Below are 21,273 nucleotides of genomic sequence, written 5' to 3'. Positions count from 1 at the left end.
GTTTTTGGGCAACACAGACAGTCCCTGGGTGCCATGCTGCTGGAGTTGCCCCTGGGCTTGCAACGGCTGGGGCTGAAGTTTCTGGCAGCTGCCCTCCTGTTCCCCATGGAGGGGAAACCCAAGAGCACCTTCCTTAGCTCAGGACTTGCACACGCACACCATAAATTGTTCACATGTGGTGAACAATTAGGTGAGTATTACTGAACAAAAAATGTATGTGTATGAAAGAAAAACTGTGCAGTCCAAAACTATTTTCAAACAAACAGTGAAGTGCAACCATCTGTGAACTATTTACCTGGGGGAGGGCTCAGAACAGGGATAGGGGTCCTCAGAACATGGGTAGGGCACGAACCCGAGGGGGAGCAGGACCCTGAGCAGTGTCAACCTCGGGAATCCCCTCCCACCGTGGGTTAGGGGCCCCCATTGGGGCTGGGCTATGGCTGGGATGAGGAGAAGGTATGGGCAAGGAGGGGCTGTGGCGGGGTCTGGGTGGGCAGGGGAAGCAGGGCGGAACCCGCCATCAACTCCTCCGGCTCTGGGGGAGGCCTGGTGGTGTCTGGGGGTGGCCCGGCCTTTAGGCAGTGCAGGTCCAGCTGTATGGATGACAAGGAGAAAAGAGGCTGAGTCCTTCATGCAACACAGCCCCTAAGGCCATGCCCCCACAACATGAGCAGGTACCAACACCCCACAGGCCAAGGGACAGGGACGTCCCAGGAACAAAGCCATACGTGACTTGAACAGCAGACTTGAACAATAGTGCTACAAGGGGGCTCCATGGTGCCTCCGGGACCGTGCTTCCTGCTGCCCCACCCCCAATGGGCTAGTGGCCAAGGGGGAGTCTGGCCACAGCAGCCTGGCCTTCCCTGGAGCCCACACTCATTCCTGCATCTCACAGCACTGCCCACGGAAGCAGGTGTTGCCTTGTGCCTGCCGGCATGCCCATGTCCTGGGTGCCACGCTCCATGGCGTGTCTGGGGTCAGGCTGGCACCCCTGTGGTTAGGCTGCTTCCAGCCGTGGCAGGTACTTGAGAGCCCAGCCCCAACCCAACACCCAGCTGTGGCCTGACGCTTGCCCAGCTTACTCTGGGCCTGGCAGCAGAATGCCGCTCATGACCAGAGGCTGTCTGCTGGGCCCAGGTGGCACACACTACTGCTGCACATGGCTCCACATGCTGGGACTGCAGAGTGAGGTCCTGATTGACCTGACTGAGTGACACTCACAACATACCCCTTCTGCACCTGCCTCCCATGCCCTGGAGTGTATGACACACTGGGCACTCACTGAAGGGACCGTCGCTGAGTTCTGAGGGTGCTCAGGAGGTGCCTGGCTTCTGGGAGCTGGGTCCAGCACCATGACAAGGATGCTCACCTTGGAGTCTGGCTCCTGTGGTGGTTGGCCCTCTGGTGACTGCTCCTGCTCCTCCTCCTCCTTCTCCACGGGCTCCTGCTCCACTGGGGGACCACTTCGAGCCCCAAGTCAAGGCTCAGGCCAGGGGGTGAGGTGTCCATCTCCCCCCCCGCCACACCCTGGATCCAGTGAAGCTCCCAGTAATTAAAGCAGAAGGGTGGTTTGGCCTGCGGTGTCCTGGGCCCAGTTTACTGCAGCCCTCACTTACTCAAGGGTGTGACAGGAGTGGCCTTGTTTGGCCAGAGCCTTGGCTATGCAACAGTAGATCAGTGTTGCAGTGCCTGGCTTTGGGGTACCCCAGGATTTCCTCCTCTGCCCACAACTCCAGCAGGGGGCCCACCTCTTGGAGTCCCAGGGAGGGCCCTGGGACCCCTGGGGCTGCTCCCATGAGGGCCCGGGGGGAGGGGTGTGTCTCAGGCTCCCTGCTGCTCTGCCATGTTGCTACTCTTGACAAAGTATGCAGCCATGAGGGTGCAGGGGACTGCAGAGTGCTGGTTGGCCGCTCCCACACACTACGGCTTTAAGAAGGCCGGAGACAGGAACCATAGAGTGCTGACTGCTATGGAGAGGGTGTCCATCGGGGCACCTGCATAGAGTCCCGAAAGCCTTTTAGACCCCCCCAGAATGTCCAGACCCACATTTGTTCAATAGATCTCTCTCGACAGCAGCATTCTTCCTCGTGGCGAGCGGGGTACAGCTGTCAACGTAAGCCCTCCGTTCTGTGGGCTTACTGTCGACAGAACGCACTTCACAATCTGGATTGCCGGCAGGTTTCGTTGACTAAACATCTGTTTTGCTGACAAATCCCTGCAGTCTCGGCATAGCCTTATGTATTAAGTGTTTACAGGTTCTCTGCATACAGAGTACCTTTAAACATTTATTGTACAAATTAATTTAAAATAGGTTTATAGTTTACATTCACTGCTGTAAATTCTGCTCTTTCTATGCTGATGATTCACAGAACACCCTTTCTAACTTCAGACCTCCTCTTTGCCTTATTGTTAGGAGATGTTTCCAACAATCATCTGCAAAGCTACATCATCATCCTGTTTCAAACTCTCCATTGCTGTGATGCCAACTAAAAGATTTGACAATGGTTAGGGATCCCGGGCAGTGAAGCTACTGCTGATCATGCTAAAACTGCCTTATTGTTTCCTTTTACTCCCCTGTTATCAATCTGTTGATTATTTCCAGTGTAGTCTACTGTGAAAGAGCATTATTTCAGCAGTATTGCATATTATACGTTCAAAAGGGTAGGTTCTGATTTTCTGAAGATATCTTGCAGTCCTCCACTCTTCTAATCTCATATAGTGAGCAGATATATTATACTGAGACTGGAGTTTCCTTTAATGGCTATTTTGCTTCACAACTTCAGCATGAGCCATTACCATTTTGTTCCTCACTGATCCCTCCCAGCTCATCTGTACTTACCACAAGAAAATCTATTCCCTACCCCTTTTAATGTATCAGTGCAATTTGCTGACAACTAATTTTCTGTGGCCAGCAATGGATAAACTAAACTGTCAATTGCTGGTATCCAAATATTTAACTTCTAACCTAGACAAGCAACTAGTCACACAGAATTTAACTAAATTTTTTCTTACTGGTTGTAAACCTCTACACTGCTTTCATTGGCCCAACTGAATTGTATTTTTAACTCCTTACAAAAAGATATACAGCAAAAAGCAACCAGACCATTAAAAAACAAGCCACAATACCCTTCTTGAAAGTGGGTCATCAAAACCTCTCCTCTCCTCTTCTCGGCGACGCTCCCTCTCTTCAATTTCCATCTCTCGTTGACGTTTTTTCCTCTCTACTTCTTCTAGCTTTCTGACACGCTCCTGGTATTCACGCTGCTCCTGCTCACGTTTTTCACGTTCAATACGTTCCTTCTCTTCACGCTCTGCAACAAGAATTTGTATTCTTTTTTAAAAAATAAAATAGCAATACCGAGAACAAGAGAGAAAAGGGTATATAATAGTACTCACACCCACAAAAATCTGAGGATACCTCTAAGCTACCCAGGGTAGATCAACCTGATCAGCATCAATCTTCCAGGGTTCGATTTTGCACAACTAGTGGGGGACATGTGAAATCAAACTATCAAGGGTCAACAGCTCATGCCTGTACTCCTCAATCTCACGAGGAGTAAGAGAGGTCGACAGGAGAGTTTCTCCTGTCAACCTCGGCCAGATAGGTCTTTCGTTGATACGCTGATTCTAGTTACATAATTGCTGTACCTAGAATTGCATGTCTATGATCAACTTTAAGGTCTAATATAGACCTGGCTTCAGTAACCACTCTAGTGTTTCTGAAAAGCAGCATTCGTCTTTTGAAAGGAATTTACATCTAAGTGACAGAAAAAAAAAAACAGTTGATGAAACTGGTATCTGACACAGCAGCTATTGGATATTTAACAAAGGAATCAAACAGATAACTATATACTCCTGCACAGATTAAATTTATTAATATAGCTAAAGGTACAAATATTAGTTAACACAGTAACATCCTTGATGTACCTCAAGTATGGGCAATGAGTTCTCAAGGATGCATCAAAACATAAGCAACTAATTATTTCATAAACCAGACATAAAAATCCTGAATGAAGAAAAGATTTTTGGGGTGTTTTATAAAGGATACAGACCTGCCACTTCAAGGCTTCAATCGCTTACTAACAAGAGGTTGGGAAAATATCTGTACCTTATGGAAAGCTACTTCACAATTGTCTAAGGGCTTCCAAGCATCATCTCCTGAAGTCTCCAGGACTGGCCACCACAGACAGAACTGGACTAGAGAGAACACTGCAATGATCTGATATAGTCATTCTTGTGTTCTTAGGCTCGCAACAATATTCCCTCTATTCTTTCTCCTTCTGTATAGAAACCTATAGTGAGAAACCTAATTTGAAACCTATGAACAGACACTCACCAGCTCCCATGTTCACTCTGTCCCCTCCCTCATTACAATCTCTTTGTTTTTTCTTCACCCCCCACACCTTCTCCTATTTTCAGAGAGTAAGCAAATGAGGTAGTGTGTGAATGTGTCCACATAGAGAGGCTGCCAGCAGGCTAGGCGACTGCACAAACATGCAGGTCACAAGATGCACCATCTGGCTGCAACCTTTCTTCTAAGTGAAAAGGAACAGAACAATTCCATCTATCTGGTGGAATACAGTGACCTATACCTGACTCAAAGATTCTGGGGTGGTTCAAGAAGGCATGAGATAGAATATCAATCCGTTTACTCAGTGCATATCTCAATATTTACCTTTCAGCATCTTTTCTTCTTGCAATCTCTGCTCTTCCTCCTCTTTTTCTCTGTAATAAGCAATACGCCTCTCCTCTTTGCGTTGTCTCTTGCGTTCCTCCAAACGATTATGTCTTTCTTCTGCTAACCTTTCTTGGAACTGTTTGAGCTTTTCCTACAAAACAGCAAGAGTGTAAGTAATACCTTCCAAACTCAATCTAAACAGCTGGAGAGTTACTTAGGTCACTCAACACAGATACAAAGAACCACAAAATAGTACCATCGATAAATTTTTCACACACTGGCTATTTTACAGTGTGATGGTTAAACTTCCATCTTGCTAACCCCCTTCTGGGAAGTTAAGCATAAAGGTATGCAATGTCTATGTCTCAGAAACAATCAGCATGCACCATGCTAGTGTGCTGTTTCCTCAGAAACCCAAGTGTGATATGTAAATGCCCAGTCTCTCAGAAATAACATGATGTTCCAAAGAGTTGCACATAACTTCCAGAAAGCTATTAAAACCTCTTTAACAGCTGTTACAACAAAATAATTTAAATTCCTACTTTTGTAGAATATTGAGTTTGAGTTTTTCGTATCCTTAAAATTTTTAGGAGGAAAACAAAAAAACAAACAAAAAAAAAGAAAAAACAACACTGTCGAGGTAATCTGTGAAGACAATTGAAACATTTTAATATAATAATTTTCCCTTCTAAATTCCATAATATTTATGGGAGGAAAAGCTAAATCTCCAGTGTGTCACAGAAAAATTCAGTAAATTTTTCAAAGTGCTAGAACAGGAAAGTAAATCACATAACTTCTATTATATCTCCTTCTCCCCTTTCATTTATATAATCTAGGTATGACCTGCTCAGGCCACACATCTAGTCCCAAATCTGAACTACCAGGGATTCCTCTGTAATGTGTAAGTGATCTGCTGAATCAACTAACAAGACACAAGTGAAACACAAATTGTGTTAAATCTGCTTTTTAAGATAAGGAACATTTTCAAGATTAATCTAACCAGAAGAGCAACAAGAAATTGAGGTTTGTGTATTATTTTTGGTCTAGAAGAGCTGACTAGTCACATGAAGCTGGCTTCCCTTCACTCCCAGACACTAAACTGCATTAAAAGGCAGCTAAAATACATTTTAATTATTACTTATCCACGTATGCAACTGTGGCAGACGCCACAGCAATTATAAATGATGGTGTCTGAGAAGCAGCAGGATCTGCCAGATCAGCTTGTGGACATCTCAACTCCCATTCACACTTTATTAATGAAAAAATGAGGGCTCTCTGGAATTACAAAATGGTTCTGTGGGTCAATGGCACTTTGTAGCCATCACTGTTTGTCTTTTAAAGGGTCAACTATATGAATCTGAATTGTTCTAGATTGTTAGAAAGGGCTTATTCTCCCCGTCCTTTTCCCCCACCCCGCAAAGTTTCGGAAAAATAGCAGGGTAACATCATCATAATTTAATGAGACATTATGTTTTATAGCTATATTTCTTAATTCATTTTTATTTTTAGGTGGAACACTGCACTCATGAATGAGTCCTGTACTTTATGGGAATGCTCTTCCGACAAGGACACAAGATGTTTACCTGATAAACTGAATGTCGTGCTGCCTTGAGCTTAGCTACGAATAAGTCTTTATCCTCCACCATCCTTGACATTCTTTTCTTATGCTCCAGGGCTTTTTCACGTTCCAGCTGCATTGTGGTGATCTGCAAATATGCAAAAGTAAAAATATTTAAAAAATAAAAAATACATTTGTCTTTATAACAAACAATAACAAATCCCCTTGGGTTGTTCAATCCTCAGAGCCCACAACCAGCAGCAGCTTATCAGATAGCTGCCTCTTTCTCTTCAGGGCAACAAAAGCATTTGCTGTCCACGAGTGGGAAGGAAAAAAACAAGATAAATTGGAAGAATCTCCTACAAACTAAATCACATCTCCCCTTCTTGGACTGAGCTGGCCAAGACAAAGAAGGGAAAGCATACATATGGCACAGAACCAGTTTTTACACATAGAACCAAATGGTGCTGCTACATGAAATGAATATATCCTTACCCTTTCTTCTTCTTGCTGTTCCCACAGATCCATATCTCGTATTCTTTGTTCTTCATAGGCAGTCTTTATCAGAGGAATTTCTTCCAACCGTTTTGCTCTTTCAAAATAGTCAATCTAAACAAACATAACCAAATGTAGTATACATATGCTGAATAAATATACAGCGAACATGGTATGCTAAAAATATTCCTACTGCAGCAATATATTTTCTATTTAATTATTCCCATCATATAGGTCTTTGAAACATTCCAAGTTGCACAAGTTAAATTCATGGTCTCATTTTAAACAAATTTAGTTAAACTGGTGCAGATTTCAAGTCAATTAAAACTTGATGTGTATTAATTTAACTTGCTCCTGTATTTCTACAGCAGCAATATAAACTGATATTGTTTTAGAATCAGTATAAAAGTAAGTCCACAGAGGAGTTTGCAATGGTTTAACTAAACTTGTATAAATTTCTATGCAGCCAAGCCCATACTATTACTGCTTTATATACCTTCTTTTCCTGATTCTTCAGACGTTCTTGGAGCTCCTTCTTTTCTTTCTCTAGCTGTTCAACCTGTTTAGCCATGATGAAGTCAGGATCCAATTCTTCAAGATCCTACAATAAGATATTAAAGTTATTAAACAGTACAGAAAGCAAACAGCTGTTTCCTGGCATGAATCCAGTTTCCTATGTTTACTTCTACTTTTACATAATTTCTCATTTAACTTTCAACTAGCTGACTTGCTGAACATTTCTAGGCTTCCATTAATGTCTACTGTGTAACTTACATTCTACTTTGACAACATCTCATGGATTTGTATTTGATTTCTAAGATTAGTCAGTTGTCACCAGTAGAATCCTGACTATTTCGTGTTTTACTACTAGGCAGGCACCTAGATGGAAGAAATCTTCAGTCCTCGAATGACAACCTCTTTCCTACATGTAGATACTTTCTAACCCAGTGATTGAACAAATCAAATAGTTAAATTGCCAAAACTTGTACAGGTTGAACCTCTAATCAGTAATTCCCTCATCTGGCAATCTCCGTAATCCTGCATCATTTTAGTTTGCTGGACGATCACTTACTATGGTGTGGCCAAGTTTCCCATGGTCCCATAAAGTTCAACAGCCACCAGTCCTGGCTCTCAGTGTTCTATGCTGTTATTTAGCTGTAATTCACCCCTCAGAGCCCTGTAAGCAGTGGAAGTGTTGATAATGTGCTAGAAAATATTGACCTTCTGTGGTATGTCAAATTCTCTCATCTAGCACCAGTCCGGTCTCGAGGGTGCCAGATGGGAGAGGTTCAACCAGTACCTTGACATTTTTAATAATGTTTTACTCACATAAAAACAAAGCAAGCGAAGAATATGAATTTTAGGCATCTGAGTAACAGTACAAGAATCTAAAATAATTCAATTTCCAGCAATAAATTGGTTACCTCAATATCAATATCTTTGAATGCCTTGGCTCCCAGTTCCGTCTTCTTAATCTGCTCCAAGCGTTCACGAACAGTTTTCTTTTTGATCTGCTCATGTTCTTGCAGAATACGCTCCTTCTCTCTCTCTTTTGCCTCCTGGCGCAGTCTCTCTTCTTCAGCTTTACGAACTTTCTGAAGTTCAGCTTCACGCTGTTCCAATTCTTCCTTCTCACGCTGAATGTTTAGGCTTTCAAGGCGCTCCTTTCTCTCCTCTATAGTTTGACGACGAGCAAGGATACGCTGATGCTCCTTCCTTGAATTATTTAAGTAAGCAGTGACAGCCAACTGATGTTGTTCTTCCTTCTCTTGCTAAATGAAAATTAAGAACCAGACAACAAATTGATTGACATCCCTTTAAAATGCCCAAGTCACGAGAAAGTGAAACACTGTAAAATGGACAGCTCAAAGTTGTCTTATTTCCTGTATTTGGTAACTACATGAAACTTCACTGAAAACTGAAATCATGGTTCCCAATCCTGTAAACATGTATAAGAAGTAGTCTCAAAACGGATTACTTACATGTACAATGTTAAACATATTACACATTCCACAGCATCAGATTAATGCTCTTACAAAGTATGTCCAAGGTGTGAAATTTTTGAATGTCCTTAAAAAAATCCATTTGGTCTGAAAATATTTTACATATCATTGTAACAGTAACAGTTATGATTCTAAAATTGAGAGATAAAAAGCACACTTTTTCACTTTAATGCACAAAATCACACTTTAAGCATAACCAGCTTCACTTGTGCAATCATTCACTCGGTACTGCATTTTTCTTTGAATCTTTTACAGAGCAAAAGGGGAAAATTGTAGAACCACAAAAGTTTATAAGATGACTCAAAAGCAAGTGCGGTCTCTGAGACTTGTAATTCATTTATTAAAAACAACTATTTCAGATCATCTCCTTTTGAATATTTTCTGCCACTTTTCCTTTACTTACCACCCCATTACCCAACATCACCAGCACACCTTCACTAATCAGCACATGCAAAGATTTACAATGAGAACAAACAGACGCAGCATGTAGATTACTTTTAAGCCCTGCAACCACTTATATATGATGCAAAATAGGAAGATGGCAACAGACATATGGCAAAGAAAGGCGGGAGGGAGGAAAGACTTTATTTATTTTTCAAAATCACCCATATGCACTGTAGTGAATTTGACATAGTATGTGGTGATACAGTAGCAAAGTTCTCAATATAAAAAAATTCTACTTGGTTTACAACTTCCCCAAGCTTGCAACTGTAACCATAAAGGGTGTTTGATTTTAAAATCAACTTGGCACTTCTGAATTTCTGCAGGTACAACTGGAAGCATTTACATGATTGGTTAGCTGACTAGATCCGCAAGTCAAGTGGATGTCTAAAACTGCAGGCCGCATTAGGCGCATTCACAAAAGCTAGTCCACAGTTGATTGTCCATTATCCCAACAAAGCTATTACCACTAAATTTAAGGATATGTTCAACCAACAAGAATATTGGGAAATGCACTCATATGACTAATGAGCATACACCCAGGAATAATGTATTTTTGATTACATGGTACACACATATATGCAAACACTTGATAAATCAAGGCTGAAACATTAAGATGGCACTACAAAAAAAAAAGGAGTAATATTGTAATTTGTACAAGCTTAATGGATTCCTTTCCCTATGGAGAAAACATTTATTATTTGATAAAGATCAGCAACCTTTTAACTCCTAAACAAAGAAGTACACATTAAACACTATTATAACTAAAAAGCTACGTTAACCTCCGGTTTATACATATGCATCTAGCCACTGGGGTCATAATACCTGGGTCAAAAATGGTGAATGATTAAACAAAATATATTGAACATGGCCTCAAACTATTGTGTACAACCATAATATGTGCATGTTGGTCAAACTGTATCTAACAAAGAACAGCAACTAAGAATAGACTGTAATCCATCCCAAATCTAGTGCAAGTTCCAAATTTATCACCTAAAATAATTGGCATTTTCACTATATGCTTATGAAGTCAAGTACTGAATGCCAACATTTAGAAAATCTAAGCACATCAATAGTACAAACATGAGGACAAAACGTGAAATCTTTCTGAAATTAACCCTACAGGATTCTATTTCTCCCCCGCTGTGTAATAAATCAGTTACCAAAGGCTATGAAGAATTTGAAGATGGAAGGCCAAATGTAATAATTAGTGAAATCATTGGGAAGAGCCCTATTTACTTAACTAGGCTTTGGACCCACCCTATGAACACTCTGCTAACAGCCATGCTATCTGTAATAGTGCTTAATTATGCAGGTAGTCACCTCAAAATAATTTACTAGCAGTCTACTCAAGGCTGAAACACTCTATATATAAAATGGTTACTCTGAACACAACGTAAGTGCTCACTTAATACATATTGTTACTTTACGTACTGAAATGCAAAGAAGAGAAACGGTTTAAATGATATTACAATAAGATGGGTACAATATTTGATAAAAGACAGTACTCAGAGTAGTTATCTAGGGTTTGTTGTAAAACTGGAGAAAATACATGAGGTTCTGCAGGGTCTGTCCTGAGTCAGTACTAAGTCAATATTTTTCATTAATGACACTGATAACAGGGACTGTGCTTGTAAAATCAATGAACAACACTGTAAAAGGTTTAGAAAACAATCAACAAAGAAGGGTTTAAAACAATTGGGTATACTTAGCCTTGAGAAAAGAAGATTTTAAGAGGAGATCTGATAACAGCCTTGAAATACATTAAAGACTGTTTTAAAAAAAGATAGTGATTAGTTGTTCCACATGTCCAATGAAGGTGAAGGCTGAATCTGCAGCAAGTGAGATTTAGGTTAGGTATTACGAGACTCTCTCTCACTGCAAGGATCGTTAAGCACTGCAACATGGAAGCATTCCAATATGGAATCCCCTTCACTGAAGGTTTTTCAGAATGGGCTGCACAAATACCTATGGGGACTCACCTCGGTATACTTGTCCAACCCCAGCATTGGGGTAGGACCAAGGTCTCCTGACGTCCCTTCGATCCCTATACTTTTTGTTTTTATTCTAAATGTCCACTCTCAAAATTCATGTGAAAGATCAGGTTCTGAACATACAACTATTTCACGGTGCACTCTGGAGGACAAGACAGGTGAAAGCGAAAAACCAACATGAAACTATCTTCCACAATTGAGGGGGAGCTGGTACTTAGGCATGAAAACCTTAACCTCATGTTTCTCGCTTTAACTATGAGATCAAATTCCAGGTCCTTCACACTGACAACGTCCTCCAGTAAGAGAAAATAAATCAGGGTCCCGTTTCTTTAATTATATGCAAAAAGTAAAAGGAGCAAGGATCTTCTACAGAATTAAAGCTGCCGAGGCAATCTTAATTCCACCTTCTCATGTGTATACATGATACTGTCTTTCATAATACAGCTGGAAGCATCTTGAAATTTTTGTACTCTCTCAGAAGTGTCAATTTTCTACTGCCATACAAAAACATTACCAGATGGACCAATAATCTAATTCAATCCGACAAACCATCTATTCCTTAAATTTTGAAATTTACAAAACGTAACATTACCACCTTCTGGCATTTCTATTTAACTCAAAAATATACAAATACAGTTCATCATGACAACCTGAGGGTATTAAAAACTACAGTTGGGTCAATGTTCTCAAACTGTAATAGCAATAATAAAGAGAAAGATGGAGCAACACATTACTGCAAAAGAAAAAAAAAGCAACAACCAAGCTTCGGGCTACTCACACTCTAGTTGTATTCATTACATTATTTAACTACCTACAGTCAGCCAAATGGTTTTCAGTGCTGCAGGAAAGTAAATCAAACAAGCTGTCAATGTTCATAAAGATATCAGCAGTTCAAAACAAATATATCTGGCTAATCCAAAAAAAGCAAGTGGAATTAGAAGGGTGGGGATCATGTAATTGAGAGAGCAAAAGAATGGTAAAACACATTTAACCACCTGCCATTAATAACCATTTTACTACTGCATAAAATTTGTACACACTGACCTTCCTGATCAGTTGCTTTGTTTGAAGGGGACTGGCAACAGTAACAATATACAGTTATGCTGCTAATTAACCTTCACCTGTTTGTTTAGCACATCAGAAATAACACTGCTCAGTAATGCAATAAGAGCAGGTCAATGAAATGTGCATTTGACTAGGCAAGAAAAAGTTGAATAGAAGCAGTAACAGAGGCAGAGACACAATTCACTTCATGGAATGTTGATTATTTTTGTCAACAAAAAACTGAAAAACTTAAAAACACTTACCACTAAGTTTGGTGGTTTAATAACTTCAAGGGCCTTAGCAAGAGCAGAGGACATCGCAGTCAGCTGATTTCTTATTTGCTCAGAAGGCATACTTTGCAACTGAGGGCCAAGTGGGGCATCTTCCCGAGTAGAATAATTTAAATCTGACCCAAAGCTCAGTGTTCGAGAAGTATGATCAAGACGAACCTTTGCAAAATACATTGAAATAAAGATTCAGAGTATCAAGAAGAGGGCACCTAATATTCAAAAAGAGACATCAATTTAAAATATAGTCCATTTCAAAAAGGAACATATAAGTATTGGCCTGTGTCAGAGTCCAGCCTTCTCATGGTGGTATTATAAAACCATTTTTAAAAAGCATTACATTTACATAATGTGTCTCTCTTCAGTGTTGAGTCAGTGACCCACAGCTGGCCAAATGACAATATACAGAAAACAGGGAAACTGACCACACAAAAAGTACTGTCAAATCTAAAAAATAAAAGTGAAAAAATAATTATTTCATTTGGCTCTACTGGCTTGGGTGATAAATCATATCAAGAGGCAAATACAATTCTGCTGCGATAAATAACCACTGCATATTGCCAGGGGTGTGATTTTAATTTACATGTTCCTCCAAGAACAACACAAATATGCACCAATTTAACTGGACATGTAATTTTAAACTGACTGAGTTAAAGAGGTGCATGTGAAAAGTCTGCTTAAATTGACAGGTGCAAGGTGAAACAATGTAATCAATTTTAAACAAAGAAGTTTATCCATCAAGAAGTTTGCATTAGTGTAACTAAATTTGTTTTAAAACCAAGTTAAGTTTAAAAAGGTGCAATTTCAGCAGGCAGATAAGCTGTAAGTGCAGGTTACTTTTTAAAAAAACTGGCCTACATATTAGAAATGATGCTTGAACAATTAGGAAACGAAACTGCTACTGCAGCTGGCTTATATTCAACAGAACAAAAAACTCACTCCCCCTAAAGAAGTGTCTTTCCAAAGTTTGAATAAAGATAAGTACAGAAGCATGTTTACAAGATGCAGAATCTGTCAAGGATTCTATCCAAAGAACATTGCATTTGGTGAAAATCAGCCACATGAATGGTTCTTGCTATTTCCCATTCATTACTGACAGATAACTTGTCCTACTTCATCCCACTTACATTTGACATTAGAAACCAAGAGTGAAAGCCTAACCCCAAAGCAGCCACTAGAAAAGCCTTGCCACTGACTTCAGTGAGGACTTCAACTGCATGTGTTTCACTTTAGGTACCAACCAGAGTCTAGAGTATACGTCTTCCATACACCATAAAAAATAGACGTGAAGTGCTATGAAGTATGAACAGTTTGAGTCTTCAAGATCATGTGCAAAAATATAGTAGTGTAGGCTACCATTCAGGGTAATGTTTAATACATATCTATATACTTTATTTTCACTGGCAATGCATCAGTTATCTACAGTTAAAATATTTCAAGCCATCTGCTGCTTTATTTCTTAGCCTACAGCCAGACAAAGCGTGCACAAAGTATAGCTATGAAAGAGGCCCTAAGTGATTACTTTGGAGCAATTCCCAAAGTTCCCAGTACTGTTTTATTTGATTGTCTAATACAGAATTTCCATAGCCAAAATTTTGTTTTTGTTGATACCTTGGGCAGTCACTTAAACAAGTATCACTGAAATATATTTACTGTATTTACATATTGCACTCCCCTTCACTACTGTAGGTGGGCAATACAATTTAAGATTATAAAAACAGTAACAAATTAACCCATCAAAAAGAGATCATGTCCTTAAGTTGCTCCTTCTTTGTTCATCAACATCAACTCTGCATTATCAGGTTTGAGTTCACTTGAACCCAGAGTTTGGTCAGACATTGGAAAGCTGCAAATATAAATATGCACATAGAGTTGCAGTGATCTTTTTATGGAACTTACTTGCAAGTCACAATGTCTTGCTGCATCAACAATAGCACGTTCCAATTGGAAAGCATCAACAAATGGAACCAGGGTAGTTAGACGAGAAAAGTCGATGGTTTGATAAATCTGTGCCACCTGTACAATATATGAATATTCAGTTTGCTTCCCAATAAATATCAGTGTCAAGACAAGCTAAAACAGTTGCACATACCATAAAGTTAACCTGAATGACCTCTGGGCAACAGGATAATCAAGACATGTTTAAATATTATTCTTATTTTATCAACCCTACCGTAACATTTTCTTCATATATTTTATTTAATCTCAAACTAGAATCAAGTGACTTTCCTGACTAGGTTCTTTGTCTGAAGGAGACTGGCAGCAGTAACTATATACAGAAAAGCTGCTAATTAACCTTCAGGTATTGTCTAGCACATCAGAAATAACACTGCTCTCCACTGCAATGGGTGCAGGTCAATGAAATGTGCATTTGACAAAACAAATCTATTTCATATTAACTACAACAGACCCTTGAATTACGCAAGGGTTCCATTCCACGCACCCTTGCGTAACCCAGATTTCACAAAAGTTGGGGTCTGGCTTTTTCCCAGTGGGGAAAGTAAGCAACAGAAAGGTAAGTCCTGGGCTGTGGGGGGAAGTTGGGGAGGGTGAAGCCTGGAGGTGGATTAGGGCTGCAGAAGAGCAAGGGGTGGAGCTGAGCCAAAGCTGTGAGTGGGAGAAGCGAGCCAGAACCCTGTTTGGGTGGTGAGCTGCAGCTGTCGGGGGGCGGGGGGGGTGTGTGTTTGAAACCAGGGTCGCACATGAGGGGTTTGAACCAGGGCAGCGGTTGGGGGAATGATGATTATGAACTGGAGCTGCACGTGGTGAGCTGGAGCCGGGTGTGGGGGCAAGCCAGAGCCACACACAGGTGGTGAGCTGCCAGGGGGATTGAAATGAAGCCAGGGAGGTTGAGCCAGAGTTACACCTGAGGGGTGGTCAGCTAGAGCCAGAGGCGGGGGTGGGGAGTGAGCAGGAGCTATGCACAGGGTGAGCGAAGCTGAGGGCAGGGGAGGGTTGAGCCAAGGCTGGGGGGTGGGGGTGGGTGGGTGGAGCTAAGTGCAACTGGAAATTGCGCACTTCCAGAGTTTACTGTAGGAATCGGGGTGGGGTGTCAGCCACATAAAAGCAGGGTTGCGTACTCTGGGTTCATGTACTCGGAGACCTTACTGTACAAGAAAACAAAGAACTGAATAAATATGATAAGACTGAAAAGCTAAGTTAAGACCAAGTAAGTCTCTCTAAAATCCTACAACAGTATATACAGCCACTATTTAAAATAAGACAGCAGATAAAGTCAAGTTACAAGCATTTACAATCAGTGGCAAATTTTTACTTAGCAAATAAAATAAAACTATGTTTTTGGCTTTAAGAATCTTCCAAAGCATTCTCAAATAGATACCTCTGTAAACATCCTCTATTTTTAATAATCATACCTGTTGCAGAAGACGAAGGATGGTGTTGTTTTGTAGGTGTGGTACATACAGCTGCAATTCGGGTTCCTTTTCAGCTTGATCTTTCACCCAGTTTAGAACCTGTTATACCAAAAAGTTAAACTATTTATTTCAGCTGAGAACTCCCAAAAAACTCTTCACATTTCAAGTTAAACAAAAACCTTTCCAAAAAGTCACACCCCTTTAGAATTCAAGAAGCAAAGACTGACTAAGTATAAACTTATTGCTGATACAAATTTTTGTTTGACACCATAGAAAGCTTCACCAGTTGTGGAATTTAGAAAAATGCAATGGAGCAAATTTACAGTCTTCACTTTAGACAGTATTTGAGCCACAGTGAAAGTAAAGATAAATGCAGATGGGTTTGCAGTTTTTCCCCTCTCTACACAACCAGTTCTGTACCTGTCCAGAAGACAATGAGACAGAGGCTGCATACAACTACTTAAAGACAACCATCAACAGCTAAGCTTAACCGCTTTCCCAATGTCACCTTTAAGGTTACTCCCAAAACACTCTTCCATTGCAGGAGCACTTTAATTGATGCCAAAAGATATAGCAAATTAAAAATGCTTTTGAAAATATATAACATAGTAACATAGATATACACAGCAATGTATAATACAAATACACGCAATAATGAATATGGGCCAGATGAAGACTCTGACCCAAAAAGCTGACATTCAATCTAAATAACAGTTAACATCATCTGTCCAGACTCATGTTTCTCAATATACTCATACAGGACTCACCTTGGTTACACGGCTACATAGTTTTAATGGGTGGAAATCTACTTCAAGCCAATTGTAAAGTTCCTTCACCTCTGGAACAACATACTGAACTACATTGAATCTCACCTAAAGTTAAAATAATGGGAAAAAAAAATTTGCTCAAGACAATATTTGCTCAATACTGTAAAAATTATACTCAGCAACTTTGTAGATAAGAAATTAAATATATAGCCAATGAAATACTTAATTCATTATGCTTTAATTAAACATTTTGTTTAGCTGCAAATACACATTTGCAAAACAGAAAAAAAAATCTATAAGTATTTTGATGAGGTTTGTGTACATGATATGGTGTGCAACTCCCAGACACAAATGAAAACAGTCCCTGCATCAGTATATTCATGGGTGGAGCTGAACTACAGCCATTCATATTAGAGATTATTTATAAAATCGCAGTGTTCTAAAATTAAAGTGACAAAAAAATTGCTAGACACAAAAACAGTAATGCTTAAACAGAGAGATATCAGGAGCTCAGTTTTCAACACATGTAAGTGATTTCAAGGGCAAGATTTTTTTTTTCAAGACAACCTGGAAAATATCACAAGACAAAGTGTCTCTCACTAAACTCCTCTCAAATCAAACAAGGCATTTCCTAACTTCCTAGGTTAAGTCTGGGAAATAATTACTGGGGGGAGGGGGCACTTCAAGACTATGGTAAGTGGTGAAGGGCCGCACTTTTCTACGGAGAGGCTGTGGGGTCTGGGACAGAAGTTGAGTACAGAAGAGACCTGGTGTAGGAGAGGGCTGTGACCTAAGGTAGGATATTGGGGTGCAGTGTCCAGGAGAAGGTAAGAGTGCAGGAGAAGAGTCTGGCCTGAGGAGCTGATGTATGAGTGTGTGCAGGGCCAAAGAGGGAGCTGGGGGTGGGGGGTTGCAGTAGGCTTGGGTGATGACCTGGGCAGGGGATTAGGGAGCAGGGTCTAGAAGGACGTATGGGTACAGGAGAGGATTCTGGCCTGAGGAAGAGGTGGTGGTGGTGGTGCAGGGTCTGGGAGAGAGTTGAGGTCTGGGAGGAGGTGGGCTCTGGCCAGGAGGCACTTACCCAAGCAGCTACCCTGCAAAATCTTTCAGCTCCCAATGGCCCATTTATAGGATTTTGTGGAGGGCAAGAACAGCATGTGACAACCTTCTCCATTGCATGTCACCCCGGGCAGGACAGAGAACCACAGGAAGCAGCTAGCTGCCTTGAGTGGCTCTGCTCCATGCCACAGGGGCAGGCCATGGGGATGGGTTAAAAAGCTTGGAGGGCCAGACCCAGCCTGTGGACCACATCTTGCATGACCCTGGCCTAGGTCTTTGTCAATCTTCATTCAGATTAATGAGCTAATCTTACCTTGATGCATGCTGCAAATGTAATATTAAAACATCTATTCTAATTATGTACCCGCCAATTTCAATGTGGTAAACGTTATAAAAAAAAAAAACAAACAAACCCTGAAACTTCCTAGTCCCCTCCCCCTCCAAAGCCACTGCAGGATGATTCACAGCAGGCCTCTGGTTTGCTTTTTGACACAAAGTGGACATTTATCACTGTACACTGGAATATTAAATTTCATTGTGTAAAAGAGAGTGAGAATTAGTCTACCCATGTTGTTTTTCAAATGGAGCAAGTCCCGCTTCTTAGTCTGTATTTCTAACTTCAGCCTGATTTTCTAGCACATCAGAAGAAAGGACATTGCTACATAATTAAATTATAAACATCTTTACAGTTAATCACGAGGAACTCTTCTACTTTGATGGAATTTTAAGAATTAACGGAATACTTTTCATTGCAGCTGTACATCTAACTATAGCAGATTTTGAGGGAAACTACAGATTAAATACAAAACCTTTCACTCAACACATCATTAATTACCATATCATTAATAAGACTGATGCGTGTAGGTGGGGCCTGGAGGCCCAGCAGGGTGGCTAGACGTCGCTGCTTTTCAACTATGATACCATCCATATCCAGAAGACGAGCAATATCAGTTCGTTCTGGAGTTATAGGAATTGACAGAGTAGCCAAAAGGACTCGGGTTGACATCCTGTGGGCAAAGTATAATCACAGAAGATGAATGATGAAAGACTAGAAATCTCTGCATGTGTTCCATTTTACTGGGTTTTTTACACGTATTTTCATTGTAAAACAGAACATCCTCTCAGTGTAAGAGGTACGGGTGAATGAATTATTCTTTCAAAACCTGCATCATGTCAAAATACGGACAATGCCAGAAAACAAGACATCTCAAAATTTCCGTGTTCAGACTAATTGGGAACACTGCTTTATTTCCAAAAGGAAATACTTCGTCAATATCAGCCCTTATTATTCAAATTTCTGGAAAAAAAAATCCACTTTTCCAAATACAAACAAACACACACACCCAATAAAGTGCTGCTTCCAGAGCCATCTTCGTCTTGCTTCCAGCGCAAAACCCTATGGAATAGCTACTGGCATATCCCATAAAAGTAATTTGATACAATTATTTAAAAAAAAAAATCCATTCAAAGTAAGTCGAACTTGGATATGTTAGTTTAGAAGGACACAGTAAATAAAATTTTAAATATGTGCTGAATGGAACTACATATACACATATCTCACAGAACTGAAAGGGACCTTGAGAGGTCACTGAGTCCAGTCTCCTGCACCCACAGCAGGACTTCTCACCATCCATAACAGATTTTTGTTTTGTTTTTTAAATCTAATCAGCCCCAGACCCTCGGAAAGGCCCCCTCAAGGGCTGAGCTCACAACCCTGTGTTTACAAGGCCAATGTGCTAACCATTGAGCTATCCCTGCTCTGCCCTGATTTTAGTGCACTGTAAACATCTTTTCTTAAATTGCACCTTCCCACCTTTTTGTAAATGGATGTTGCAGGTTTACAAACTCCAAAGAGCAGCAAGGATGACAACTGCTGCTCACTGAGCACCCCACCATGCTTCAAAATCCTTTCCAGGTCACACGTGACGCTGAGGTGAATGCGTACTGTTGTATCCCTGAATCACAGAACCGAAAGGACCTCTGGAGGTCATCAAGTCCAGTCCTCTGTACTCAAGGCAGGACAAAGCACCACTAGGCCATCTCTGACAGGTGTTTGTATAAACCTGCTTTTAAAAATCTCCAATGATGAAGATTCTACAACCTCACTTGGCAATGCAGCCCAGTGATTAACCACCCAGTCAATTAGGAAGGTTTTTCTAATGTCCAGCCTAAACCTCCCTTGCTTTAATTTAAGCCCACTGCCTCTTGTCCTGTCCTCAGAGGTTAAGTAAAATAATTTTCATGGCACATTTGCAAATTCAATACTATACAATTAGGTCTCAATAAGGATCTTAACTGGTTAACACTCTACAGAAACAACTTCCCTCAATGGACAGTTACACCTCCCCATCAGCTACACTGAATGGCCACAATCATCCTGACTGATCATCCTAACTTACAATGGACACTAATTTCTTTCTTCTCCTCCATTTTTACACACACCCACACACCCGCCCCCCTGCTCCCTCCCTCTCTCTCTTTATATTTCCACTCCATTCTATCTGATGAAGTGGGTTTTACCCATGAAAGCTTACCCCCTAATAAATCCATTAGTCTCTATGGTGGTATTAGACTCCTCTTTGTTTTTACAGATACAAACTTAACATAGCTACTCCTCTGAGACATTTCTCTATTATGTATGTGCAACTGTTTCTTCCTTAGTGGAGTGCTTTGCATCTGTCCTTATTAAATTTCATCCTATTTACTCTCGATTATTCCTCCTGTTTGTCTCAATCATTTTGAATTTTCATACTATCCTCCAAAACACTTGCAGCCCCGCCCAGCTTGGCATCATATGCAAACTTCATAAGTATACTCTCTATGCTATTAACAAAGTCATTGATGAAGATACTAAACAAAACTTAACCCTGTAGAAATGCACTTACTATGTCCTTCCAGCATGACTGTGAATCATTGAGAACTACTCTCTGGTTAACTGTTAGCTAACCAGTTATGCTATGTAACCATCTCACAGTAGCTCCATTCACGCTGTATTTTCCTAATTTGCTAATGAGGTCATGCAAAATTGTATCAAAATATTTTCTAAGGTCTAGATATACCACATCTACCACTTCCTTTATCCACAAGGCTTGTTACCCAGGTTAGAAAAAAAGCCATCAGACTGGTTTGACAAAAATCACCACATCTTCTAGATGTTTGCAAACAGATTTTTTAATTATTTGTTTCCATTACCTTTCCTAGTAGAGAAGCAACTCAAGGAGTCAGCTTAGCCTGTATTTCCCTTTTTATATGTATGGCCTTTTTCAGTATTTAGAATGTCTCCAGTCTTCCATGACTTTTCAAAGATAATAGCTAATGGCTCAGAGATCTCTGAGTCAGGTCCTTGAGTATTAGAGGATGTATTTCATCAGGACCTGGTAACTTAAACACAGCTAACTTTTCTAACTAATTAACATATGGAAATATACACAGAGTATTTTCCATTCAACTATCTAACAGTACTTCACCAACAAAAATTAAGTAACGAAGTATTGCACAGAAAGGATAATGGAAGCAAAGTTTAGTGATTTCTTCTAGGTCTCATTCTTTGGCTAATACGGTAATAACCCTTGG

At 40.5% G+C, this 21,273-nt stretch overlaps 1 protein-coding gene and 2 non-coding genes across 3 annotated transcripts in view; all 3 read right to left on the bottom strand.

Moving 5' to 3' along the window:
• The window catches only part of EIF3A (eukaryotic translation initiation factor 3 subunit A), a 48,406-nt gene that overhangs the window by 13,770 nt on the left and 13,363 nt on the right, over window positions 1–21,273 (bottom strand). Inside the window, exons 7-17 of the mRNA XM_074999064.1 lie at window positions 18,536–18,707; window positions 16,642–16,746; window positions 15,875–15,973; window positions 14,400–14,516; window positions 12,477–12,662; window positions 8,156–8,503; window positions 7,228–7,332; window positions 6,732–6,845; window positions 6,262–6,384; window positions 4,676–4,829; window positions 3,127–3,311 (exon numbers count right to left, since the gene is read on the bottom strand). Coding sequence (XP_074855165.1) covers window positions 3,127–3,311; window positions 4,676–4,829; window positions 6,262–6,384; window positions 6,732–6,845; window positions 7,228–7,332; window positions 8,156–8,503; window positions 12,477–12,662; window positions 14,400–14,516; window positions 15,875–15,973; window positions 16,642–16,746; window positions 18,536–18,707 — 1,708 coding nt within the window. The remainder of the gene's footprint in view (window positions 1–3,126; window positions 3,312–4,675; window positions 4,830–6,261; window positions 6,385–6,731; window positions 6,846–7,227; window positions 7,333–8,155; window positions 8,504–12,476; window positions 12,663–14,399; window positions 14,517–15,874; window positions 15,974–16,641; window positions 16,747–18,535; window positions 18,708–21,273) is intronic.
• Window positions 12,229–12,360, bottom strand: LOC142016211 (small nucleolar RNA SNORA19). The gene has a single exon (XR_012646321.1). It is a non-coding gene; the product is annotated as a small nucleolar RNA SNORA19 (small nucleolar RNA).
• LOC142016212 (small nucleolar RNA SNORA19) lies at window positions 14,741–14,871 on the bottom strand. The gene has a single exon (XR_012646322.1). It is a non-coding gene; the product is annotated as a small nucleolar RNA SNORA19 (small nucleolar RNA).

Source organism: Carettochelys insculpta, chromosome 7 (assembly GCF_033958435.1).
Source record: "Carettochelys insculpta isolate YL-2023 chromosome 7, ASM3395843v1, whole genome shotgun sequence".
Taxonomy (NCBI): Eukaryota; Metazoa; Chordata; order Testudines; family Carettochelyidae; genus Carettochelys; species Carettochelys insculpta.
This window is presented reverse-complemented; position numbering and strand designations above follow the sequence as displayed.